This window comes from Aquarana catesbeiana, linkage group LG13, assembly GCF_042186555.1.
Source record: "Aquarana catesbeiana isolate 2022-GZ linkage group LG13, ASM4218655v1, whole genome shotgun sequence".
Classification (NCBI taxonomy): Eukaryota; Metazoa; Chordata; class Amphibia; order Anura; family Ranidae; genus Aquarana; species Aquarana catesbeiana.
Window position 1 is genome coordinate 118,120,244 of NC_133336.1, and position 27,492 is coordinate 118,147,735.

The window sequence follows — 27,492 nt, forward strand, 5'->3', positions numbered from 1 at the left end:
TTCATTCATGAAGTTTCTCAGTTTGTAGCCACAGACATTTAAATGATATTTGATGTTCTCCTATTCTAATTCAGCTCCCACTTGTTATATTTTAGGTAAAGCTGTAAAGCACACAGCTCAAACTTTTTTCAGCATTGCTAATGGAGTGCGAAAAGGAATCCCGAAAGTTATGGTGGTATTTATAGATGGATGGCCATCTGACAACATCGAAGAAGCTGGTATAATAGCTCGGGAATATGGCATCAACGTCTTCATCGTGTCAGTGGCACCTCCTAGCCCCGAAGAACTTGGAATGGTGCAGGATGTGGCATTTATAGACAAGGTGAGTAGTAAAGCTCTCAAAAGCAGAAATAATGTTCTAACAGAATAATTTACATACATACGCATAAATTATGACTAAGCTGCAAACCTCTTGGTTTAAAAAATGAGGAAAGATTAGCTGAACTGAATTTATTTTCTCTTGAGAAGAGATTAAGGGGGGTATGATCAACATGTATAAATGCATAAGTGGTTCATATAGTGAACTTGGTGTAGAGTTATTCAACTTAAGACACAGAAGACAAGGGGGTCTCTTTAGATCTGGCGGAAAAGAGATTTTACCTCCAAATACAGAATAGCTTCTTAACAGTTAGGGCTGTGGAGATGTGGAATAGACTCCCTCAAGAGCTGCTGCTGGCCAGCTCAGTAGATTGCTTTAAACAGGCTTGGATTGTTTCCTAAATGTATATAATATAACTGATCACTAACATTTATAGGTAAAGTTGATCCAGGGAACATCTGATTGCCTCTCGGGGGATCAAGAAGGGATTTTTCCCACTGCTTATTGAATCATGCTTTGCTGGGGGTTTTTTTGCCTTCCTCTAGGTCAACTGTGGGTATAGGACTACAGTATGTATATGGACGTTTCAATTTGTGTGTGTTTTGTTTTTTTTCTGTTGGTTGAACTGGATGAACTTATGTCTTTTTTTCAACCCAATTAACTATTTAACTATCTCACAAACGTACTTAATTAGCTCATAAGAAAAAAGCTGCGCTGTGTGATGATGGTGATCAAAACATTGAAAAGATTATGAAAAATGAAATCACATCTAAAAAAATAAAGATGAAAAAAATGTCATACAATATACTATCACATGAACATTTAAATGCAATCACCTGTGATATGTGCAAAAAATAATAAAAATAATAAAAATAAAAGATAAATTAACAACAGAGTCAAGTCCACTAGGCTATTGGAAAGAAGCCCACTAGTAGAACAATCTTCCAAATGATGATTTTGCAATCCTCAAGATAATGATAACGTGCAACTGTAACACCATGGGGGTTGTGATGGGGTGCAACAGAGAGGTACCTCCACCTACAAAAATACTGCCGCTTACCAGCTTATTAGATCTCTTATTTAAGGAGATCATGCGTGCCTGTGGCTCTTAACCCCAGCCTCGGGTCTTTCAAACTTAGATGGCTCCTCAGGCTCTCCGCACGGGGTTTCTTCTATGTGGCACTCATTCCCCATAGAAGGACATAAAAACTTCCATAGCGTGATATGTTTAAAAGAGTTTATTTATAAAAAAACAGTAATGCACTATAGCGTTGGAATAAAAACACGAGCCGGCTGGCTCTCGTATGCTCTGTTGTTAATTTATCTTTTATTTTTATTATTTTTATTATTTTTTGCACATATCACTGGTGATTGCATTTAAATGTTCATGTGATAGTATATTGTATGACATTTTTTTCATCTTTATTTTTATAGATGTGATTTAATTTTTCATAATCTTTTCAATTTTTTGATCACCATCATCACACAGCACAGCTTTTTTCTTATGATATATGTAGTGTGTGTGTCTCACAATTTAGTTGCAGCTTTTTTTCACTTTATACATGGTTTATTCCTTTATATATGATTGATTGGGAAATCGCAGTAAAATATTTTTTCCAGTTTGTACTTAATTAGCTACGGGGGTTAGGCAAAGGTGCACTTTCCAGCATCGCTGCCAACAGCCCATTTACCTCTATGAGAGGCTGACAGCTGCTGTGGCTGAATGGGATTGGACAGTACACTGAGCAGTGTTAATGTTTATGCCTGGAATGCAATAAGCACATTGGCCAACTGACAGAGCAGCTAACAGGCTCTTTGCATGTACCCCAACACAAGGCTCTGGAACGATCTCAACAAAGTGACCAGACGGGATTATGATGCAGATTATCAATGGGTGCAATGCTCTGCACTAATACTGACACAGCCAAACAAAACCTATCAAGGCTATTAGGGAACACACTATTATATAAATATTAAAGTGGAACTTTAGTCAGAGAATTAAGTCATGCTCTAGTTATGTAAAACATTAAAAATAAGTGGAAATATAAATAATGGAACCTCTGCGCTACTATATGTGTGAGTTAGACAGGGTGTGTGTGAAAAACATTAGAGTGATGCTGCAAAATCAGATAGTGCTCACTGGATCACCATGAAAGATAACTGTAAAAATAGGATTTCGCGCAAACACATGTATCAAATAAAACGTGCCACACCAATAAAAAATCAAAAAGAAGTGTCCAATAATGATAAAGAAAAGTGTAAACTTCTATCTTCCTGTTGGATACTATAATGGAAAATTGGCCAGGTGATGTAATTTCACATATGATCAATGATAGGATGATATCCTTCCCTTAAAAAAGTCTCCCATTGCCCTTATCTTAAAGGGCTTAAAATAAAGCCTTGGTGTAGATACAGGTGGTGGTCCGGGAGTGACTGGAGTCTGTCCTCTGGTGGTGGTTCCTGGTGTGTTGAAACTTGGAGTACTTCTAGTCAGGAACGATTCCGGGTCCTGGGCTCCAGCCCAGCCAGGTGGGCGAAAAAAGAGAAGGGACAAAAAGGCTTGTGAACCGGAAGCTTTGCATTAGATGACGGCATCTCGCCGCCATCTTTACCTGTCACCGCTGCACACTGTATCCATAGTGTGTATGGCTTTTTACCTTAGTTTTGGAAAGTTTTTTTTTTTTTTTTTTTGTTAAAATAAACTCAATTTTTTAACCTTACTGCACCATTGGAAGCCTTTTTGTCCCTTCTCTTTTTTCGCCCACCTGGCTGGGCTGGAGCCCAGGACCCGGAATCGTTCCTGACTAGAAGTACCCCAAGTTTCAACACACCAGGAACCACCACCAGAGGACAGACTCCAGTCACTCCCGGACCACCACCTGTATCTACACCAAGGCTTTATTTTAAGCCCTTTAAGGTAAGGGCAATGGGAGACTTTTTTAAGGGAAGGATATCATCCTATCATTGATCATATGTGAAATTACATCACCTGGCCAATTTTCCATTATAGTATCCAACAGGAAGATAGAAGTTTACACTTTTCTTTATCATTATTGGACACTTCTTTTTGATTTTTTATTGGTGTGGCACGTTTTATTTGATACATGTGTTTTCGCGAAATCCTATTTTTACAATTAAAAATAAGTGCATATACTGTTTAAAATTCAGTAATACACTGTCTCATCCTGTTCTACACATGCTCAGTTGCTCTCTATTTTTTCTGCACTATGCCAAAAATATAGAGGCTGATCTGCTGACACCCTAAAGATTACTGCTGCTCAGGGGCTCTGTGCCTCAGCAAAATGGCAGCCTCCAGCATGAAGAAACCAAAGCAAAGCTTGAGGCAATATAGAACACACACTAATTTTGGTAGCATAATTGTTAATGTGAAATGTATGTTCCTTGCTACATTTTTTTTTATCAAGTTGTTGCACGTAAAATTCTGCTTTAACCTTTTTCAAACATTTCCTCTCAAGGAAGTGGGTTTTTGAAATCTATCTTACTGTGTACAATGTGAAGCTAGAATGTAAGAACGTGTGTGGGAGAGGTCCTATCTTTCTCTCTGACAATACCAGTGGATAGGGAGGTCTTTCCAATGTCCCTGTCTCGCAATTGTTCTCCAGTCTTCATTGTCACATGTTCTCCCATTGGAGACTACAAATGAACATACTGAAGCACATTGTGCAGGCATATCCCACTGTTTTGATCATCGGAAACCCCACCCTGAGAAGGAATATGCAGAAAGTGAAAAGGTACATGCATGTAGACAGGAAGTGGCTGCAAAGAAGCTGGAGGATCAGTTGTGCTAATGTGCAACAAAAGATAATAAAAGAAGAAAATAGTATTCCACTGAAAGAAAAAAGCAAATGTTTCTGATTACACAATGCTTAAAGCATAACTAAACTCAAGAATACCAGTTTATCCTGGCAGAAATGCAGAAATACGGTATTCCTGTCACTTCCTCTGAGCTGCACCAAAGAATATCATACTTCCTAGCTATCTTCTGTAAACTACCGATTGCCCTGCTCCCCATGTGATGGAGATCAGGGGCGGATCCAGGGGGGGCAATGGGGCAATTGCCCCCTCCAAGAAATTTGTGATTGGCAGACCAGTCAGCGGATGAGTGAGTGGGTGGGAGGGCGAGTGTGCGGGTTAATGAGCGGGTGGGCCAGGTGAGAGAGAGCCTGAGTGGGCAGGTCAGCGGACGAGTGAAGGGGGTCGCCAGCTGAGTGTGCGGGCGTGCAGGGCAGACATCGAGTGAGGAGGCGCGCCGGTCCACAGGTGAGCGGAGAGACTGGCCAGTCAGTGAGCCGGCGGGTGGGAGCAGAGAGATGACATCATCACTCAACACCCGCCCTGCATCACTGCAGTTCCGCCCTCACTGTACAGCCGTGGGCAGCAGAGAGATTACATCGTCTCTCTGCTGCCTACCTTCACTCTGACAATCTGCACCTTAGCAGGCCAACGACAATAAGCAACGTATGGCAGGTGATGTGACAATCAGCAACATGTGGCAGGTGACGTGGCAAGTGTAATCTGCAATGTGTGGTAGGTGACGTGGCAAGTGACAATCAGCAACATGTGGCAGGTGACGTGGCAAGTGTAATCCGCAATGTGTGGCAGGTGACGTGGCAAGTGATGATCAGCAACATGTGGCAGGTGACGTGGCAAGTGACAATCAGCAACATGTGGCAGGTGACGTGGCAAGTGACAATCAGCAACATGTGGCAGGTGACGTGGAAAGTATAATCCGCAATGTGTGGCAGGTGACCTGGCAAGTGACAATCAGCAATGTGTGGCAGGTGACATGGCAAGTGACAATCAGCAACATGTGGCAGGCAAGTGACAATCCGCAGCTTGTGGCAAGTGACAAGCTGCATCTGAAGGCAGGTCGACGTGGAAAGTAACACACTCAGGGCTCCCACTGATTCTGCATTATGGCGATTTGAACCATTTCATTTTATATTACAATGTAATAATAGAAATAATGCGCTTCAATCATCCTGACACCGTAACAACCATGGTGCAGTGATGATGAAAGCGCCAACACCAGCCATTGCCCCAATAAATTGCCCGCAAAAAAAAACATATTTTCTGGCAGTGCCCCTCCTGTGACTAAACTCTGGATCAGTCCCTGATGGAGATGAAGAGATACAAACATGTTTGTAGTCTATATCAGCAGACAGCGTAAGTGTGTTATCTACAGGTCAGGATCAGCAGGTCAAAATAAAGCAAAAGAAGCTTGGGAAAAAAAATGCAGCCACCAAACCAAGGACTAGTAAGCTGTAATAAATAATATTTTTGGTTTGAGGTTTGGATACACTCTAAGCAAACTAAATGTCATTCAGTTAGGGTTTACTGTATTTGGTTTAGATACACTATAAAACAAACTTGTTATAGCATCATGCAAGTTCGGACTTTTATGTAAAAAGAATGTATTACTTTTTTTTTTTTTTTTTTTTTTTTTAGGCTGTCTGCAAGAACAACAGCTTTTTCTCCTTCCACATGCCAAGCTGGTTTGGCACCGCTAAGTACACAAAGCCTCTTGTACAAAAGCTATGTACACATGAGCAACTTCTCTGCAGCAAGACCTGCTACAACTCAGTCAACATTGCGTTCTTAATTGACGGCTCCAGTAGTATTGGGGATCAAAACTTCCGTATCATGTTGGACTTCATAACCAACATTGTACGTGCATTTGAAGTGTCTGATGTTGGTGCAAAAGCAGCTGCTGTACAATTCACTTATGATCAGCGTTTAGAGTTTGGCCTGAATGACTATTCCACCAAGGAGGATGTCCTGCGGGCCATCTACAACATCCCTTACATGAGTGGTGGCACTGCTACTGGAGATGCAATAAACTTTGTTTTGCGCAGTGTCTTCCAGCCAACTAAAGACGGGCCCAACAAAAACTTCCTAGTCCTCATCACCGATGGTCAGTCTTATGATGATGTCAGGGGGCCAGCTCTTGCAGCTCACAGAGAAGGTAAAGGAAATTTATATTTAGATTATTCCCAAGCACATATTGCAAGTAGAGGGGTAGCTGTCAGAAAGGCTGAAACACTCCATTAATCTGTTCTCTTGGATTGGAAAGGTGAAGTCAGGATTCAAAATATTCAAACATGTAGTAGATAAAGCAGGGAAAGGTGGAAGCTGAAGAAGTGGGAAGTATGTTCTGGAGAGGATGGTATGTCATTGAGCAGTTTGTACAGTATAAGAGAATTGTGGAGGAAATTACTTTGGGAAGTATTTGCAGGAGAGGAGGTAGAGGGTGTGATAATGGGCAGTATGTGTAGAAGGGGAGTGTTGAGGGTATGACAGTGGACAGTAATGTACAGGAGAAGAGTGAGGAGGATATGACAGCAGGCAGTATGAACAGGAGAAGAGTGAGGCGGGTATGGCAGTAGTCAGTATGTACAGGAGAAGAGTGGGAAGGGTGGATGGACATGTCACCCATTGAGCATGTTTGGGATGCTCTGGATCGGCGTATACGACAGCGTGTTCCAGTTCCTGCCAATATCCAGTAACTTAGCACAGCCATTGAAGAGGAAAGGACCAACATTCCACAGGCCACAATCAATAACCTGTTCAACTCTGTACGAAGGAGATGTTCTGCCCTGCGTGAGGCAAATGGTGGTCACACCAGATACCAACTGGTTTATGGACACCCCCCCCCCCGACTCCCCCGATACAGTAAAAATGCACATTTTAGAGTGGCCTTTTATTGTGGTCAGCCTGTGCAATAATCATGCTGTCTAATCAGCATCTTGATATGCCACACCTGTGAGGTGGATGGATTATCTCGGCAAAGGAGAAGTGCTCACTAACACATATTTAGACAGATTTGTGAATAATATTTGAGAGAAATAGGCCTTTTGTGTACATTGAAAAGTCGTAGATCTTTAAGATCAGCTCATGATAAATAGGGGCAAACACAAAAGTGTTGCGTTTATAATTTTGCTCAGTGTGTATATATATATATATATATATATATATATATATATATTAAATACACTGCCACTAACTAACCTGCCTGACTAGTCTAGCTCAATCTATCTCTGTCCACAGTCACACACTTATACACGGCCGCTATGTAAGCATCCTTATATAGTGTGGGGCGTGAACTTAGTCCCCCTGAGCCATGATTGGCCAAAGGCACCCTGCCTTTGGTCAATTATGTCTCTTGCAGCAGAGCGCACTGTGATTGGCCAACGCATGCAAGTCAGGTGTATGATTTGGCCAATCATCAGACATTAATGCACTGCAATCGCACAGAGTGAGGAGGGTATGACAGTAGTCAGTATGTACAGGAGAAGAGTGAGGCGGGTATGACAGTAGTCAGTATGTACAGAAGAGTGAGGCGGGTATGACAGTAGTCAGTATGTACAGGAGAAGAGTGAGGCGGGTATGACAATAGTCAGTATGTACAGAAGAGTGAGGCCGGTATGACAGTAGTATGTACAGGAGAAGAGTGAGGAGGGTATGACAGTAGTCAGTATGTACAGAAGAGTGAGGCGGGTATGACAGTAGTCAGTATGTACAGGAGAAGAGTGAGGAGGGTATGACAGTGGGGGGTATGTACAGGACAAGAGTGAGGCAGGTATGACAATAGTATGTACAGGAGAAGAGCGAGGCAGATATGACAGTAGTACGTACAGAAGAGTGAGGCAGGTATGACTGTAGTCAGTATGTACAGAAGAGTGAGGCCGGTATGACAGTATTATGTACAGGAGAAGAGTGAGGAGGGTATGACAGTAGTCAGTATGTACAGGAGAAGAGTGAGGAGGGTAAGACAGTAGTCAGTATGTACAGGAGAAGAGTGAGGCGGGTATGACAATAGTCAGTATGTACAGGAGAAGAGTGAGGCGGGTATGACAATAGTCAGTATGTACAGGAGAAGAGTGAGGAGGGTATGACAGTAGTCAGTATGTACAGGAGAAGAGTGAGGAGGGTATGACAGTAGTCAGTATGTACAGAAGAGTGAGGCGGGTATGACAGTAGTCAGTATGTACAGGAGAAGAGTGAGGAGGGTATGACAGTGGGGGGTATGTAGAGGACAAGAGTGAGGAGGGTATGACAGTAGTCAGTATGTACAGGAGAAGAGTGAGGCAGGTATGACTGTAGTCAGTATGTACAGGAGAAGAGTGAGGCAGGTATGACTGTAGTCAGTATGTACAGAAGAGTGAGGCCGGTATGACAGTATTATGTACAGGAGAAGAGTGAGGAGGGTATGACAGTAGTCAGTATGTACAGGAGAAGAGTGAGGCGGGTATGACAGTAGTCAGTATGTACAGGAGAAGAGTGAGGAGGGTAAGACAGTAGTCAGTATGTACAGGAGAAGAGTGAGGCGGGTATGACAATAGTCAGTATGTATAGGAGAAGAGTGAGGCGGGTATGACAGTAGTCAGTATGTACAGGAGAAGAGTGAGGAGGGTATGACAGTAGTATGTACAGGAGAGGGGTGAGGAGGGTATGACAGTAGTCAGTATGTACAAGAGAAGGGTGAGGAGGGTATGACAGTAGTCAGTATGTACAGGAGAAGAGTGAGGAGGGTATGACAGTGGGGGGTATGTAGAGGACAAGAGTGAGGAGGGTATGACAGTAGTCAGTATGTACAGAAGAGTGAGGCCGGTATGACAGTAGTATGTACAGGAGAAGAGTGAGGAGGGTATGACAGTAGTCAGTATGTACAGGAGAAGGGTATGACAGTAGTCAGTATGTACAGGAGAAGAGTGAGGAGGGTAAGACAGTAGTCAGTATGTACAGGAGAAGAGTGAGGCGGGTATGACAGTAGTCAGTATGTACAGAAGAGTGAGACGGGTATGACAGTAGTCAGTATGTACAGGAGAAGAGTGAGGAGGGTATGACAGTGGGGGGGGGGTATGTACAGGAGAAGAGTGAGGCGGGTATGACAGTAGTCAGTATGTACAGAAGAAGAGTGAGGAGGGTATGACAGTGGGGGGTATGTACAGGAGAAGAGTGAGGCGGGTATGACTGTAGTCAGTAATGTCAGTATGTACAGAAGAAGAGTGAGGAGGGTATGACAGTAGTCAGTATGTACAGAAGAAGAGTGAGGAGGGTATGACAGTGGGGGGTATGTACAGGAGAAGAGTGAGGCGGGTATGACTGTAGTCAGTATGTACAGGAGATGAGTGAGGCGGGTATGACAGTAGTCAGTATGTACAGGAGATGAGTGAGGAGGGTATAACAGTAGTTAGTATATACAGGAGATGAGTGAGGAGGGTATGACAGTAGTTAGTATGTACAGGAGAAGAGTGAGGAGGGTATGACAGTGGGGGGTATGTACAGGGGAAGAGTGAGGCGGGTATGACAGTAGTCAGCTTGTACAGGAGAAGAGTGAGGAGGGTATGACAGTGTGGGGGTATGTACAGGAGGAGAGTGAGGAGGATATGACTATGTACAGAAGAAGAGTGAAGAGGGTATGACAGTAGTCAGTATGTACAGGAGAAGAGTGAGGAGGGTATGACAGTAGTCAGTATGTACAGGAGAAGAGTTAGGAGGGTATGACAGTAGTCAGTATGTACAGGAGAAGACTGGGGAGGGTATGACAGTAGTCAGTATGAACAGGAGAAGAGTTGGGAGGGTATGACAGTAGTCAATATGTACAGGAGAAGAGTGAGGCGGGTATGACAGTAGTATGTACAGGAGAAGAGTGAGGAGGGTATGACAGTAGTCAGTATGTACAGGAGAAGAGTAAGGCGGGTATGACAGTAGTCAGTATGTACAGTAGAAGAGTGAGGAGGGTATGACAGTAGTATGTACAGGAGAGGGGTGAGGAGGGTATGACAGTAGTCAGTATGTACAAGAGAAGGGTGAGGAGGGTATGACAGTAGTCAGTATGTACAGGAGACGAGTGAGGAGGGTATGACAGTAGTCAGTATGTACAGAAGAGTGAGGCGGGTATGACAGTAGTCAGTATGTACAGAACAAGAGTGAGGAGGGTATGACAGTAGTCAGTATGTACAGGAGAAGAGTGAGGCAGGTATGACAGTAGTCAGTTTGTACAGGAGAAGAGTGAGGAGGGTATGACAGTAGTATGTACAGGAGAAGAGTAAGGAGGGTATGACAGTAGTCAGTATGTACAGGAGAAGGGTGAGGAGGGTATGACAGTGCTCAGTATGTACAGGAGAAGAGTGAGGAGGGTATGACAGTAGTCAGTATGTACAGGAGAAGAGTGAGGAGGGTATGACAGTAGTCAGTATGTACAGGAGAAGGGTGAGGAGGGTATGACAGTGCTCAGTATGTACAGGAGAAGAGTGAGGAGAGTATGACAGTGGTCAGTATGTACAGGATTAGAGTGAGGAGGGTATGACAGTGGTCAGTATGTACAAGAGAAGAGTGAAGAGGGTATGACGGTAGTCGGTATGTACAGGAGAAGAGTGAGGAGGGTATGACGGTAGTCAGTATGTACAGGAGAAGGGTGAGGAGGGTATGATGGTAGTCAGTATGTACAGGAGAAGAGTGAGGAGGGTATGACAGTAGTCAGTATGTACAGGAGAAGCGTGAGGCAGGTATGACTGTAGTCAGTATGTACAGGAGAAGAGTGAGGCAGGTATGACTGTAGTCAGTATGTACAGAAGAGTGAGGCTGGTATGACAGTAGTATGTACAGAAGAAGAGTGAGGAGGGTATGACAGTAGTCAGTATGTACAGGAGAAGAGTGAGGAGGGTATGACAGTGGGGGGCATGTACAGGAGAAGAGTGAGGAGGGTATGACAGTAATTAGTATGTACAGAAGAGGAGTGAGGAGGGTATGACAGTGGGGGGGGGTATGTACAGAAGAAGAGTGAGGAGGGTATGACAGTGGGGGGTATGTACAGGAGATGAGTGAGGCGGGTATGACAGTAGTCAGTATGTACAGGAGATGAGTGAGGAGGGTATAACAGTAGTTAGTATATACAGGAGATGAGTGAGGCGGGTATGACAGTAGTTGGTATGTACAGGAGAAGAGTGAGGAGGGTATGACAGTGGGGGGTATGTACAGGAGAAGAGTGAGGCGGGTATGACTGTAGTCAGTAATGTCAGTATGTACAGAAGAGTGAGGAGGGTATGACAGTAGTCAGTATGTACAGAAGAAGAGTGAGGAGGGTATGGCAGTGGGGGGTATGTACAGGAGAAGAGTGAGGCGGGTATGACTGTAGTCAGTAATGTCAGTATGTACAGAAGAAGAGTGAGGAGGGTATGACAGTAGTCAGTATGTACAGAAGAAGAGTGAGGAGGGTATGACAGTGGGGGGTATGTACAGGAGAAGAGTGAGGCGGGTATGACAGTAGTCAGTATGTACAGTAGAAGAGTGAGGAGGGTATGACAGTAGTATGTACAGGAGAGGGGTGAGGAGGGTATGACAGTAGTCAGTATGTACAGAAGAGTGAGGCGGGTATGACAGTAGTCAGTATGTACAGGAGAAGAGTGAGGAGGGTATGACAGTAGTCAGTATGTACAGGAGAAGAGTGAGGCAGGTATGACAGTAGTCAGTTTGTACAGGAGAAGAGTGAGGAGGGTATGACAGTAGTCAGTATGTACAGGAGAAGGGTGAGGAGGGTATGATAGTAGGCAGTATGTACAGGAGAAGAGTGAGGAGGGTATGACAGTAGTCAGTATGTACAGGAGAAGAGTGAGGAGGGTATGACAGTAGTCAGTATGTACAGGAGAAGGGTGAGGAGGGTATGACAGTGGTCAGTATGTACAGGAGAAGAGTGAGGAGAGTATGACAGTGATCAGTATGTACAGGATTAGAGTGAGGAGGGTATGACAGTGGTCAGTATGTACAGGAGAAGAGTGAGGAGGGTATGACGGTAGTCGGTATGTACAGGAGAAGAGTGAAGAGGGTATGACGGTAGTCGGTATGTACAGGAGAAGAGTGAGGAGGGTATGACGGTAGTCAGTATGTACAGGAGAAGGGTGAGGAGGGTATGATAGTAGTCAGTATGTACAGGAGAAGAGTGAGGAGGGTATGACAGTTGTCAGTATGTACAGAAGAGTGAGGCGGGTATGACAGTAATCAGTATGTACAGAACAAGAGTGAGGAGGGTATGACAGTGGGGGGTATGTAGAGGACAAGAGTGAGGAGGGTATGACAGTAGTCAGTATGTACAGGAGAAGCGTGAGGCAGGTATGACTGTAGTCAGTATGTACAGGAGAAGAGTGAGGCAGGTATGACTGTAGTCAGTATGTACAGAAGAGTGAGGCTGGTATGACAGTAGTATGTACAGGAGAAGAGTGAGGAGGGTATGACAGTAGTCAGTATGTACAGGAGAAGAGTGAGGAGGGTATGACAGTAATTAGTATGTACAGAAGAGGAGTGAGGAGGGTATGACAGTGGGGGGTATGTACAGGAGAAGAGTGAGGCGGGTATGACTGTAGTCAGTATGTACAGGAGATGAGTGAGGCGGGTATGACAGTAGTCAGTATGTACAGGAGATGAGTGAGGAGGGTATAACAGTAGTTAGTATATACAGGAGATGAGTGAGGCGGGTATGACAGTAGTTGGTATGTACAGGAGAAGAGTGAGGAGGGTATGACAGTGGGGGGTATGTACAGGAGAAGAGTGAGGCGGGTATGACTGTAGTCAGTAATGTCAGTATGTACAGAAGAAGAGTGAGGAGGGTATGACAGTAGTCAGTATGTACAGAAGAAGAGTGAGGAGGGTATGACAGTGGGGGGTATGTACAGGAGAAGAGTGAGGCGGGTATGACTGTAGTCAGTATGTACAGGAGATGAGTGAGGTGGGTATGACAGTAGTCAGTATGTACAGTAGAAGAGTGAGGAGGGTATGACAGTAGTATGTACAGGAGAGGGGTGAGGAGGGTATGACAGTAGTCAGTATGTACAAGAGAAGGGTGAGGAGGGTATGACAGTAGTCAGTATGTACAGGAGACGAGTGAGGAGGGTATGACAGTAGTCAGTATGTACAGAAGAGTGAGGCGGGTATGACAGTAGTCAGTATGTACAGAACAAGAGTGAGGAGGGTATGACAGTAGTCAGTATGTACAGGAGAAGAGTGAGGCAGGTATGACAGTAGTCAGTTTGTACAGGAGAAGAGTGAGGAGGGTATGACAGTAGTATGTACAGGAGAAGAGTAAGGAGGGTATGACAGTAGTCAGTATGTACAGGAGAAGGGTGAGGAGGGTATGATAGTAGGCCGTATGTACAGAAGAAGAGTGAGGAGGGTATGACAGTGGGGGGTATGTACAGGAGAAGAGTGAGGCGGGTATGACTGTAGTCAGTATGTACAGGAGATGAGTGAGGCGGGTATGACAGTAGTCAGTATGTACAGGAGATGAGTGAGGAGGGTATAACAGTAGTTAGTATATACAGGAGATGAGTGAGGAGGGTATGACAGTAGTTAGTATGTACAGGAGAAGAGTGAGGAGGGTATGACAGTGGGGGGTATGTACAGGAGAAGAGTGAGGCGGGTATGACAGTAGTCAGTATGTACAGAAGAAGAGTGAGGAGGGTATGACAGTGGGGGGTATGTACAGGAGAAGAGTGAGGCGGGTATGACAGTAGTCAGTATGTACAGGAGAAGAGTGAGGCGGGTATGACAGTAGTCAGCTTGTACAGGAGAAGAGTGAGGAGGGTATGACAGTGTGGGGGTATGTACAGGAGAAGAGTGAGGAGGATATGACTATGTACAGAAGAAGAGTGAAGAGGGTATGACAGTAGTCAGTATGTACAGGAGAAGAGTGAGGAGGGTATGACAGTAGTCAGTATGTACAGGAGAAGAGTGAGGAGGGTATGACAGTAGTCAGTATGTACAGGAGAAGACTGGGGAGGGTATGACAGTAGTCAGTATGAACAGGAGAAGAGTGGGGAGGGTATGACAGTAGTCAATATGTACAGGAGAAGAGTGAGGAGGGTATGACAGTAGTCAGTATGTCAGTATGTACAGGAGAAGAGTAAGGCGGGTATGACAGTAGTCAGTATGTACAGTAGAAGAGTGAGGAGGGTATGACAGTAGTCAGTATGTACAGGAGAGGGGTGAGGAGGGTATGACAGTAGTATGTACAGGAGAAGAGTGAGGAGGGTATGACAGTAGTATGTACAGGAGAAGAGTGAGGAGGGTATGACAGTAGTCAGTATGTCAGTATGTACAGGAGAAGAGTAAGGCGGGTATGACAGTAGTCAGTATGTACAGTAGAAGAGTGAGGAGGGTATGACAGTAGTCAGTATGTACAGGAGAGGGGTGAGGAGGGTATGACAGTAGTCAGTATGTACAAGAGAAGGGTGAGGAGGGTATGACAGTAGTCAGTATGTACAGGAGACGAGTGAGGAGGGTATGACAGTAGTATGTACAGGAGAGGGGTGAGGAGGGTATGACAGTAGTCAGTATGTACAAGAGAAGGGTGAGGAGGGTATGACAGTAGTCAGTATGTACAGGAGACGAGTGAGGAGGGTATGACAGTAGTCAGTATGTACAGAAGAGTGAGGCAGGTATGACAGTAGTCAGTTTGTACAGGAGAAGAGTGAGGAGGGTATGACAGTAGTCAGTATGTACAGGAGAAGAGTGAGGCAGGTATGACAGTAGTCAGTTTGTACAGGAGAAGAGTGAGGAGGGTATGACAGTAGTATGTACAGGAGAAGAGTAAGGAGGGTATGACAGTAGTCAGTATGTACAGGAGAAGGGTGAGGAGGGTATGACAGTAGTCAGTATGTACAGTAGAAGAGTGAGGAGGGTATGACAGTGTGGGGGTATGTACAGAAGAAGAGTGAGGAGGGTATGACAGTAGTCAGTATGTACAGAAGAGTGAGGCGGGTATGACAGTAGTCAGTATGTACAGAACAAGAGTGAGGAGGGTATGACAGTAGTCAGTATGTACAGGAGAAGAGTGAGGCAGGTATGACAGTAGTCAGTTTGTACAGGAGAAGAGTGAGGAGGGTATGACAGTAGTCAGTATGTACAGGAGAAGAGTGAGGCAGGTATGACAGTAGTCAGTTTGTACAGGAGAAGAGTGAGGAGGGTATGACAGTAGTATGTACAGGAGAAGAGTAAGGAGGGTATGACAGTAGTCAGTATGTACAGGAGAAGGGTGAGGAGGGTATGACAGTAGTCAGTATGTACAGTAGAAGAGTGAGGAGGGTATGACAGTGTGGGGGTATGTACAGGAGAAGGGTATGACAGTAGTCAGTATGTACAGGATAAGAGTGAGGAGGGTATGACAGTGGGGGGTATGTACAGCAGAAGAGTGAGGAGGGTATGACAGTAGTCAGTATGTACAGGAGAAGAGTGAAGCAGGTATGACAGTAGTCAGTTTGTACAGGAGAAGAGTGAGGAGGGTATGACGGTAGTCAGTATGTACAGAACAAGAGTGAGGAGGGTATGACAGTAGTCAGTATGTACAGGAGAAGAGTGAAGCAGGTATGACAGTAGTCAGTTTGTACAGGAGAAGAGTGAGGAGGGTATGACAGTAGTATGTACAGGAGAAGAGTAAGGAGGGTATGACAGTAGTCAGTATGTACAGGAGAAGGGTGAGGAGGGTATGATAGTAGGCAGTATGTACAGGAGAAGAGTGAGGAGGGTATGACAGTAGTCAGTATGTACAGGAGAAGAGTGAGGAGGGTATGACAGTAGTCAGTATGTACAGGAGAAGGGTGAGGAGGGTATGACAGTGGTCAGTATGTACAGGAGAAGAGTGAGGAGAGTGTGACAGTGGTCAGTATGTACAGGATTAGAGTGAGGAGGGTATGACAGTGGTCAGTATGTACAGGAGAAGAGTGAGGAGGGTATGACGGTAGTCAGTATGTACAGGAGAAGAGTGAGGAGGGTATGACGGTAGTCAGTATGTACAGGAGAAGAGTGAGGAGGGTATGACGGTAGTCAGTATGTACAGGAAAAGAGTGAGGAGGGTATGACGGTAGTCAGTATGTACAGGAGAAGGGTGAGGAGGGTATGATGGTAGTCAGTATGTACAGGAGAAGAGTGAGGAGGGTATGACAGTAGTCAGTATGTACAGGAGAAGAGTGAGGAGGGTATGACAGTAGTATGTACAGGAGAAGAGTGAGGCGGGTATGACAGTAGTCAGTATGTACAGAAGAAGAGTGAGGAGGGTATGACAGTGGGGGTATGTACAGGAGAAGAGTGAGGGTATGACAGTAGTCAGTATGTACAGGAGAAGAGTGAGGAGGGTATGACAGTGGGGGTATGTACAGGAGAAGAGTGAGGGTATGACAGTAGTCAGTATGTACAGGAAAAGAGTGAGGAGGGTATGACAGTAGTCAGTATGTACAGGAGAAGAGTGAGGAGGGTATGACAGTAGTCAGTATGTACAGGAGAAGAGTGAGGAGGGTGTGACAGTAGTCAGTATGTACAGGAGAAGGGTGAGGAGGGTATGACAGTGGTCAGTATGTACAGGAGAAGAGTGAGGAGGGTATGACAGTAGTCAGTATGTACAGTAGAAGAGTGAGGAGGGTATGACAGTGTGGGGGTATGTACAGAAGAAGAGTGAGGAGGGTATGACAGTAGTCAGTATGTACAGGAGAAGAGTGAGGAGGGTATGACAGTAGTCAGTATGTACAGGAGAAGGGTATGACAGTAGTCAGTATGTACAGGATAAGAGTGAGGAGGGTATGACAGTGGGGGGTATGTACAGCAGAAGAGTGAGGAGGGTATGACAGTAGTCAGTATGTACAGGAGAAGAGTGAGGAGGGTATGACGGTAGTCAGTATGTACAGAACAAGAGTGAGGAGGGTATGACAGTAGTCAGTATGTACAGGAGAAGAGTGAAGCAGGTATGACAGTAGTCAGTTTGTACAGGAGAAGAGTGAGGAGGGTATGACAGTAGTATGTACAGGAGAAGAGTAAGGAGGGTATGACAGTAGTCAGTATGTACAGGAGAAGGGTGAGGAGGGTATGATAGTAGGCAGTATGTACAGGAGAAGAGTGAGGAGGGTATGACAGTAGTCAGTATGTACAGGAGAAGAGTGAGGAGGGTATGACAGTAGTCAGTATGTACAGGAGAAGAGTGAGGAGGGTATGACAGTAGTCAGTATGTACAGGAGAAGGGTGAGGAGGGTATGACAGTGGTCAGTATGTACAGGAGAAGAGTGAGGAGAGTATGACAGTGGTCAGTATGTACAGGATTAGAGTGAGGAGGGTATGACAGTGGTCAGTATGTACAGGAGAAGAGTGAGGAGGGTATGACGGTAGTCAGTATGTACAGGAGAAGAGTGAGGAGGGTATGACGGTAGTCAGTATGTACAGGAGAAGAGTGAGGAGGGTATGACGGTAGTCAGTATGTACAGGAGAAGAGTGAGGAGGGTATGACGGTAGTCAGTATGTACAGGAGAAGGGTGAGGAGGGTATGATGGTAGTCAGTATGTACAGGAGAAGAGTGAGGAGGGTATGACAGTAGTATGTACAGGAGAAGAGTGAGGCGGGTATGACAGTAGTCAGTATGTACAGAAGAAGAGTGAGGAGGGTATGACAGTGGGGGTATGTACAGGAGAAGAGTGAGGGTATGACAGTAGTCAGTATGTACAGGAGAAGAGTGAGGAGGGTATGACAGTGGGGGTATGTACAGGAGAAGAGTGAGGGTATGACAGTAGTCAGTATGTACAGGAAAAGAGTGAGGAGGGTATGACAGTAGTCAGTATGTACAGGAGAAGAGTGAGGAGGGTATGACAGTAGTCAGTATGTACAGGAGAAGAGTGAGGAGGGTGTGACAGTAGTCAGTATGTACAGGAGAAGGGTGAGGAGGGTATGACAGTGGTCAGTATGTACAGGAGAAGAGTGAGGAGGGTATGACAGTAGTCAGTATGTACAGTAGAAGAGTGAGGAGGGTATGACAGTGTGGGGGTATGTACAGAAGAAGAGTGAGGAGGGTATGACAGTAGTCAGTATGTACAGGAGAAGAGTGAGGAGGGTATGACAGTAGTATGTACAGGAGAAGAGTGAGGAGGGTATGACAGTAGTCAGTATGAACAGGAGAAGAGTGGGGAGGGTATGACATTAGTCAATATGTACAGGAGAAGAGTGAGGCGGGTATGACAGTAGTATGTACAGGAGAAGAGTGAGGAGGGTATGACAGTAGTCAGTATGTCAGTATGTACAGGAGTAGAGTAAGGCGGGTATGACAGTAGTCAGTATGTACAGTAGAAGAGTGAGGAGGGTATGACAGTAGTCAGTATGTACAGGAGAGGGGTGAGGAGGGTATGACAGTAGTCAGTATGTACAAGAGAAGGGTATGACAGTAGTCAGTATGTACAGGAGACGAGTGAGGAGGTTATGACAGTAGTCAGTATGTACAGAAGAGTGAGGCGGGTATGACAGTAGTCAGTATGTACAGGAGAAGAGTGAGGAGGGTATGACAGTGGGGGGTATGTACAGGAGAAGAGTGAGGAGGGTATGACAGTAGTCAGTATGTACAGGAGAAGAGTGAGGAGGGTATGACAGTAGTCAGTATGTACAGGAGAAGAGTGAGCAGGGTATGACAGTAGTCAGTATGTACAGTAGAAGAGTGAGGAGGGTATGACAGTGTGGGGGTATGTACAGAAGAAGAGTGAGGAGGGTATGACAGTAGTCAGTATGTAAAGAGAAGAGTGAGGAGGGTATGACAGTAGTCAGTATGTATTGGAAAAGAGTGAGGAGGGTATGACAGTGGGGGGTATGTACAGGAGAAGAGTGAGGAGGGTATGACAGTAGTCAGTATGTACAGGAGAGGGGTGAGGAGGGTATGACAGTAGTCAGTATGTACAGGAGAAGAGTGAGGAGGGTATGACAGTAGTCAGTATGTACAGGAGAAGGGTGAGGAGGGTATGACAGTGGTCAGTATGTACAGGATTAGAGTGAGGAGGGTATGACAGTAGTCAGTATGTACAGGAGAAGAGTGAGGAGGGTATGACAGTAGTCAGTATGTACAGTAGAAGAGTGAGGAGGGTATGACAGTGTGGGGGTATGTACAGAAGAAGAGTGAGGAGGGTATGACAGTAGTCAGTATGTACAGGAGAAGGGTATGACAGTAGTCAGTATGTACAGGATAAGAGTGAGGAGGGTATGACAGTGGGGGGTATGTACAGCAGAAGAGTGAGGAGGGTATGACAGTAGTCAGTATGTACAGGAGAAGAGTGAGGAGGGTATGACGGTAGTCAGTATGTACAGAACAAGAGTGAGGAGGGTATGACAGTAGTCAGTATGAACAGGAGAAGAGTGGGGAGGGTATGACAGTAGTCAGTATGTACAGTAGAAGAGTGAGGAGGGTATGACAGTGTGGGGGTATGTACAGCAGAAGAGTGAGGAGGGTATGACAGTAGTCAGTATGTACAGGAGAAGAGTGAGGGGGGTATGACGGTAGTCAGTATGTACAGGAGAAGAGTGAGGAGGGTATGACGGTAGTCAGTATGTACAGTAGAAGAGTGAGAAGGGTATGACAGTGTGGGGGTATGTACAGAAGAAGAGTGAGGAGGGTATGACAGTAGTCAGTATGTACAGGAGAAGAGTGAGGAGGGTATGACAGTAGTCAGTATGTACAGGAGAAGGGTGAGGAGGGTATGACAGTAGTCAGTATGTACAGGAGAAGAGTGAGGAGGGTATGACAGTAGTCAGTATGTACAGGAGAAGAGTGAGGAGGGTATGACAGTGGGGGGTATGTACAGGAGAAGAGTGAGGAGGGTATGACAGTGGGGGGTATGTACAGGAGAAGAGTGAGGAGGGTATGACAGTAGTCAGTATGTACAGGAGAAGAGTGAGGAGGGTATGACAGTAGTCAGTATGTACAGGAGAAGAGTGAGGAGGGTATGACAGTGTGGGGGTATGTACAGGAGAAGAGTGAGGAGGGTATGACAGTGTGGGGGTATGTACAGAAGAAGAGTGAGGAGGGTATGACAGTAGTCAGTATGTACAGGAGAAGAGTGAGGAGGGTATGACAGTAGTATGTACAGGAGAAGAGTGAGGAGGGTATGACAGTAGTCAGTATGAACAGGAGAAGAGTGGGGAGGGTATGACAGTAGTCAATATGTACAGGAGAAGAGTGAGGCGGGTATGACAGTAGTATGTACAGGAGAAGAGTGAGGAGGGTATGACTTTAGTCAGTATGTACAGGAGAAAGGTGAGGAGGGTATGATGGTAGTCAGTATGTACAGGAGAAGAGTGAGGAGGGCATGACAGTAGTCAGTATGTACAGGAGAAGGGTGAGGGTATGACAGTAGTCAGTATGTACAGGATTAGAGTGAGGAGGGTATGACGGTAGTCAGTATGTACAGGAGAAGGGTGAGGAGGGTATGATGGTAGTCAGTATGTACAGGAGAAGAGTGAGGAGGGTATGACAGTAGTCAGTATGTACAGGAGAAGGGTGAGTGTATGACAGTAGTCAGTATGTACAGGATTAGAGTGAGGAGGGTATGACAGTAGTCAGTATGTACAGTAGAAGAGTGAGGAGGGTATGACAGTGTGGGGGTATGTACAGAAGGAGAGTGAGGAGGGTATGACAGTAGTCAGTATGTACAGGAGAAGAGTGAGAAGGGTATGACAGTAGTCAGTATGTACAGGAGGAGAGTGAGGAGGGTATGACAGTAGTCAGTATGTACAGGAGAAGAGTGAGGAGGGTATGACAGTAGTCAGTATGTACAGGAGAAGAGTGAGGAGGGTATGACAGTGGGGGGTATGTACAGGAGAAGAGTGAAGAGGGTATGACAGTAGTCAGTATGTACAGGAGAAGAGTGAGGAGGGTATGACAGTATTCAGTATGTACAGGAGAAGAGTGAGGAGGGTATGACAGTGGGGGGTATGTACAGGAGAAGAGTGAGGAGGGTATGACAGTAGTCAGTATGTATAGGAGAAGAGTGAGGGGGGTATGACAGTTGGGGGTATGTACAGGAGAAGAGTGAGGAGGGTATGACAGTAGTTAGTATGTACAGGAGAAGAGTGAGAAGGGTATGACAGTAGTCAGTATGTACAGGAGAAGAGTGAGGAGGTTATGACAGTAGTCAGTATGTACAGGAGAAGGGTGAGGAGGGTATGACAGTAGTCAGTATGTACAGGAGAAGAGTGAGGAGGGTATGACAGTAGTCAGTATGTACAGGAGAAGAGTGAGGAGGGTATGACAGTGGGGGGTATGTACAGGAGAAGAGTGAAGAGGGTATGACAGTAGTCAGTATGTACAGGAGAAGAGTGAGGAGGGTATGACAGTATTCAGTATGTACAGGAGAAGAGTGAGGAGGGTATGACAGTAGTCAGTATGTACAGGAGAAGAGTGAGGAGGGTATGACAGGGGGGGGTATGTACAGGAGAAGAGTGAGGAGGGTATGACAGTAGTCAGTATGTACAGGAGAAGAGTGAGGAGGGTAGGACAGTAGTCAGTATGTACAGGGGAAGAGTGAAGAGGGTATGACAGTGGGGGTGTATGTACAGGAGAAGAGTGAGGAGGGTATGACAGTAGTCAGTATGTATAGGAGAAGAGTGAGGGGGGTATGACAGTGGGGGGTATGTACAGGAGAAGAGTGAGGAGGGTATGACAGTAGTCAGTATGTACAGGAGAAGAGTGAGGAGGGTTTGACCGTAGTCAGTATGTACAGGAGAAGAGTGAGGCGGGTATGACAGTAGTCAGTATGTACAGGAGAAGAGTGGGGAGGGTGTGACAGTAGTCAATATGTACAGGAGAAGAATGAGGAGGGTATGACAGTGGGGGGGGGGGGGTATGTACAGGAGAAGAGTGAGGAGGGTATGACAGTAGTCAGTTTGTACAGGAAAAGAGTGAGGAGGGTATGACAGTAGTCAGTATGTACAAAAGAAGAGTGAGGAGGGTATGACAGTAGTCAGTATGTACAGAAGAAGAGTGAGGAGGGTATGACAGTAGTCAGTATGTACAGGAGAAGAGTGAGGAGGGTATGACAGTAGTCAGTATGTACAGGAGAAGAGTGAGGAGGGTATGACAGTGGGGGGTATGTACAGGAGAAGAGTGAAGAGGGTATGACAGTAGTCAGTATGTACAGGAGAAGAGTGAGGAGGGTATGACAGTATTCAGTATGTACAGGAGAAGAGTGAGGAGGGTATGACAGTAGTCAGTATGTACAGGAGAAGAGTGAGGAGGGTATGACAGTGGGGGGTATGTACAGGAGAAGAGTGAGGAGGGTATGACAGTGGGGGGTATGTACAGGAGAAGAGTGAGGAGGGTATGGCAGTAGTCAGTATGTACAGGAGAAGAGTGAGGAGGGTATGACAGTAGTCAGTATGTACAGTAGACGAGTGAGGAGGGTATGACAGTGTGGGGGTATGTACAGAAGAAGAGTGAGGAGGGTATGACAGTAGTCAGTATGTACAGGAGAAGAGTGAGGAGGGTATGACAGTAGTCAGTATGTACAGGAGAAGGGTATGACAGTAGTCAGTATGTACAGGATAAGAGTGAGGAGGGTATGACAGTGGGGGGTATGTACAGCAGAAGAGTGAGGAGGGTATGACAGTAGTCAGTATGTACAGGAGAAGAGTAAGGTGGATATGACAGTAGTCAGTATGTACAGGAGAAGGGTGAGGAGGGTAAGACAGTAGTCAGTATGTAGAGTAGAAGAGTGAGGAGGGTATGACAGTAGTCAGTATGTACAGAAGAAGCGTGAGGAGGGTATGGCAGTAGTCAGTTTGTACAGAAGAAGAGTGAGGAGGATATGACAGTAGTCAGTATGTACAGGAGAAGAGTGTAGCGGGCATGACAGTGGGCACAATGTGCTGAAGAGGAATGTAGAGGTTAGGGGAAAGTATGACAGTAGACAGCATGTGCAGGAAAGGAGTTTACATGGTATAAGATTGGGCAGAACGCGTAGGGGCGGAGTGCAGGAGAGAGGTATATGCCAGGCTGTATGTGTAGGAGAGGGGTGTGATGGGCAAGAAGTGGAAAGTGTGGATAAGATACCTGTTTTATTAACTTGGCGCATGTGAGGGTATTTCTGGTGTTAGCCAGCTTTTAATTCAAGAAGAAATAAGATAACGTAGAATATAATGATATCTTCCTGGTCTAAGCGCAAGTACATTTCTCTAAATATGGCAGCTCCATTTGACCCAGTTCCCCACTCCTATTTCTGATATAGGGTCAGTGATCTTAAAATTTTGTAAAAAGCTTCCCTGCCATGCATCAACAGACACAATATCAATAGACAAAAATATAAGAATAAAAAATGATTTATAAATGTAACCTTGGTGTTTTTGAATAATTTAGTACAGAGAGCAGCATTGTGCATCTTGCAATAACAAGCTGTTGGATATCAGCTTCCACAGATCTTACAGTTCCAATTTCTTGATATATGATCAGTTTTTATGGGCCATTGCTCATTTCTGATCATTGCAATGTGTTCGTAATAAGCCAAGCCTTTTCATCTGTGTAGTATAAAATCACAGTCAGTTATGTCATTAAAAGAAAATTGAACATCAATCAGCACATTATATCTTATACTTTCCTTTTTAAGAATGTATAGCCCTAAAACATCAATGTGTATGAATCCCCCCTACTGGATATCCCAGGATTAGCATGTGCTATTGGGAATGCAATGTGTTTGCATATTATTTCTTTGTGTTATATTAAGGGTAATAAATATATATTTTTAGCTAGGTAATCAAGGCACATAAATATATAATATTTACACCTTGTAGCCAACAGATTGTGCTTTAGAACATATTCACACGGCATACTGATCTGTACACCTGTGTAAAGGACCGTCTTCACCTGCATGGAAAGCACAGGCGTCCCATAGGGCATTCTGAACTGTGCATCAGACCTGCACAGATGTATATCTCAGGAAGCACAGGATGATCCATGCAGCTGGCTACCTATCACTGATTTGAACAGGTTGCCTGGAACACCCGTGTATATACCTGTGTGAATGAGGCTTTAGTCTGGTACTTCTAGAATTACGTTACCTGTTTACTGCTGGGACACACAGACAAACACACATCTACCTCTTAGTTTAGATTAGCCAAAAAATGTTGAAAGCAACGGTTTCCAGCTTTCACAACAGCTCAGGTATGGGATATGAATACTTACATTGATCCAAGCTGAACCAATGTAACTATGCAATTAAGGTCATACCTTTTCACTGAGACATGGGAGGCATAGTCTGGTTGTGTTTGTAACCAGTTTATTGTTTTCTTGTATGCCACTTGAAATTTAAACATATCTTTAAGAAAAAAAAAAAGAAAAAAAGGTCATACCTGGAGTTCCCCTCTGCTGCCAAAGTCTCCTGGTACGGTTGGGGTTAATAGGGCGGAGGGATCACTCCTATGAACTCAAGAGTACCGACTTTGCCCACCCTTTCCACCTCCCTCTTCCATTCATGGAAGCTGTACTATAGCTTTTATGAATTGAAAACAATCAATGAATGGAGGATGGGTAGCTGAATTAAAGGTCCACCTTCGCCATTCATAGATTGTTTTTCATTCATAGAGGCTATAGTATGGCTTCTATGAATGGAGAGGGGGTGGAAAGGGTGGCCTAATAGTCATCACTCTTGATGAGGGCCTGTCACAGCTGTATTGGCTCTATTACCCTCTCCTACACCTGAGGATTATAGCTGCAAGGGCATCAGAGGAGGAATAATTTGACTAAAGCAGGGGCCAGCAGCACAAGAGACATATCACACTGATAGCAAGTAATGTCCCAATGTCCCAATGTCCCATAATCTGATAATAGCATAAAATGACAGTTTTGAGTGTGCTTACTGACCACTGTCAAATTTGGAATAGGAGAGGAGGAGGTTTTTTTTTGTTTTTTAATAAATCAAAAAGAGCTTTTATTTGAATTAAAATTGCCATAAAGTAACAGGAGGGGAGAATGTTTGACATGAATGACAAACAAATAAATTGTAGATATAACAGTAGACTTTTGTTTTTATCACAGATACACTTTAATGATTGCAGTGCTGCACTAATTTGTGTCTTTTATGTCTAAGTAGAATTCAGCATTAGGTTGCACAATACACTAGTGTACACATAATACATAATAATGTAGCACGCCTCCTCTCTGGGTGCTTGAGGATGACCCCCCAAGGTGGTGTGGCAGGCTAGCATTTAACGCTCAGGGTGGATAATCTTTTTTTATAGTTTTTTTAGTAAATTCTTGGAGGGAGGGTTAGGGGCATAGGATACACAAAAATGAACAAAACAGTTCATACTGCTGGCTCTTTATGAGCAGTCAAGCACATTGAAATGATTCTATGAGAGCAGTCACTGTCTGTGGTTTAAGGTCAATAGATCTTCCTCTTTCTCTAAGCAGATTTTATTCCCTTTTTACCTATGCGAGCAGTCACAGGCAACCTACATTTTAAATAGTGAAATTTTGTTGTTTTTTTTGGATGTACCTTCCAGCAGGGTAGCTCTAACTCCCTAGGATGCTTTCACTGTGGCATCCACATGAGGAAAAAGGCCAAGAGGAAAGACACCTTTGGAAGCTTTGCACAAAATATTTATCACTATTATTTCCTCGGCTCACACAACTGGATCAAAACAAAAAGTCAGGGGCAGTTAAATATTCATAATGCAAATGCTACCTCTCACTTTAACCGCTAGAGACAACTTAACTGCAGCAGGCAAGATTAATTGACATCCTAAACTTAGGAAAAACCTACCAAGCACTGAAGATTAAAAAAAATGGATGGCTAAAGCTTAGCTGCAAAACCAACACTGGATTTAAAGCGGAAGTAAACCCATCCATAAAACATTTTCATTTCCGGCACATGCCCGAAATGTAACACCCCCAACAAACAGTCAAACCATCCAACGGCTGGTGTCATAACTGATCACATGTGCAGCATCGTGACACTTGTAGATTAAACAGAGGCAAAGATGGCAGCTTCCTTGGCTGAAATTGATAGGGGTGTTTACTTACGCTTTAACTAGGGGCACTCCAACTGAAAGCAGGGTCTGATCACTAGCTTGAAAAGCCAAGCTGGTCTTTAAAATGCCTTTAAAAGGGTAGTTTGGATAACTTTATTACTTTGATCAGCCAGCAACCTTAATGACCTGCCAGCTCCAGCAGTTCATCCTCCTGAGCCAGTGCGGTTCCACACTGTTTTTTAGCATAGACCTCAATGCAAGAAATGCAATCTACAGGTAGATGGCTTCTCTATTGTGCCCCATGGAGGAAAGCTGTACATGTGCAATATGCTGTTGCCCCCCAGCTCAAGAACATGACTGCAAAACTGTCAGAGCCAGGCAAGACCTTGGTGGGTGAAAGGATTTGCTGGCTGCGCTGTGGTTGGTAGAAGTGGGCGAGGAGGGGTAGGTTGGCAAAAACGTTCTAAACGTAAAGTAACCCTTTCAGCACAAAATCAGAAATGTTTCAAGGATTCCAGCTTCCAAGAAATTTTCAGGAGAAAGTTAAAGTATGGTAGTGATAAAACCAGTACAATGCCTGATATCTGGGGCAACAAAGGTCCACACTATCATAACTCTTGGTAACAAAGTCAAAAGAGCAATACACTGCACGTACTCATTGTAATGCCCTAGATATGCCCAGATATAATAGTGGAGATCCCCATATGACTGCCAGTAATTTGCTGGTGTGATATTCCTCATGGACAGCACTTCCGTAATCATGTTTCTGGAAGCTGTCTCTATCAGGAGACTGTGTGAAATCATTAGTTTCAGTGGAAAAAAGTTCCAGGCTGGACAAGGAGTAGAACTGCCGCATACAGTGGGGACGGAAAGTATTCAGACCCCCTTAAATTTTTCACTCTTTGTTATATTGCAACCATTTGCTAAAATCATTTAAGTTCATTTTTTTCCTCATTAATGTACACACAGCACCCCATATTGACAGAAAAACACAGAATTGTTGACATTTTTGCAGATTTATTAAAAAAGAAAAACTGAAATATCACATGGTCCTAAGTATTCAGACCCTTTGCTCAGTATTTAGTAGAAGCACCCTTTTGATCTAATACAGCCATGAGTCTTTTTGGGAAAAATGCAACAAGTTTTTCACACCTGGATTTGGGGATCCTCTGCCATTCCTCCTTGCAGATCCTTTCTAGTTCTATCAGGTTGGATGGTTGGCGGACAGCCATTTTTAGGTCTCTCCAGAGATGCTCAATTGGGTTTAAGTCAGGGCTCTGGCTGGGCCATTCAAGAACAGTCATGGAGTTGTTGTGAAGCCACTCCTTTGTTATTTTAGTTGTGTGCTTAGGGACGTTGTCTTGTTGGAAGGTAAACCTTCGGCCCAGTCTGAGGTCCTGAGCACT

At 44.7% G+C, this 27,492-nt stretch overlaps 1 protein-coding gene across 1 annotated transcript in view; it reads left to right on the forward strand.

Annotated features, from left to right (window-relative positions):
- The window catches only part of COCH (cochlin), a 123,677-nt gene that overhangs the window by 93,223 nt on the left and 2,962 nt on the right, over positions 1 to 27,492 (forward strand). Inside the window, exons 10-11 of the mRNA XM_073610026.1 lie at positions 96 to 322; positions 5,789 to 6,305. Of these exons, the coding sequence (XP_073466127.1) occupies positions 96 to 322; positions 5,789 to 6,305 (744 nt within the window). The remainder of the gene's footprint in view (positions 1 to 95; positions 323 to 5,788; positions 6,306 to 27,492) is intronic.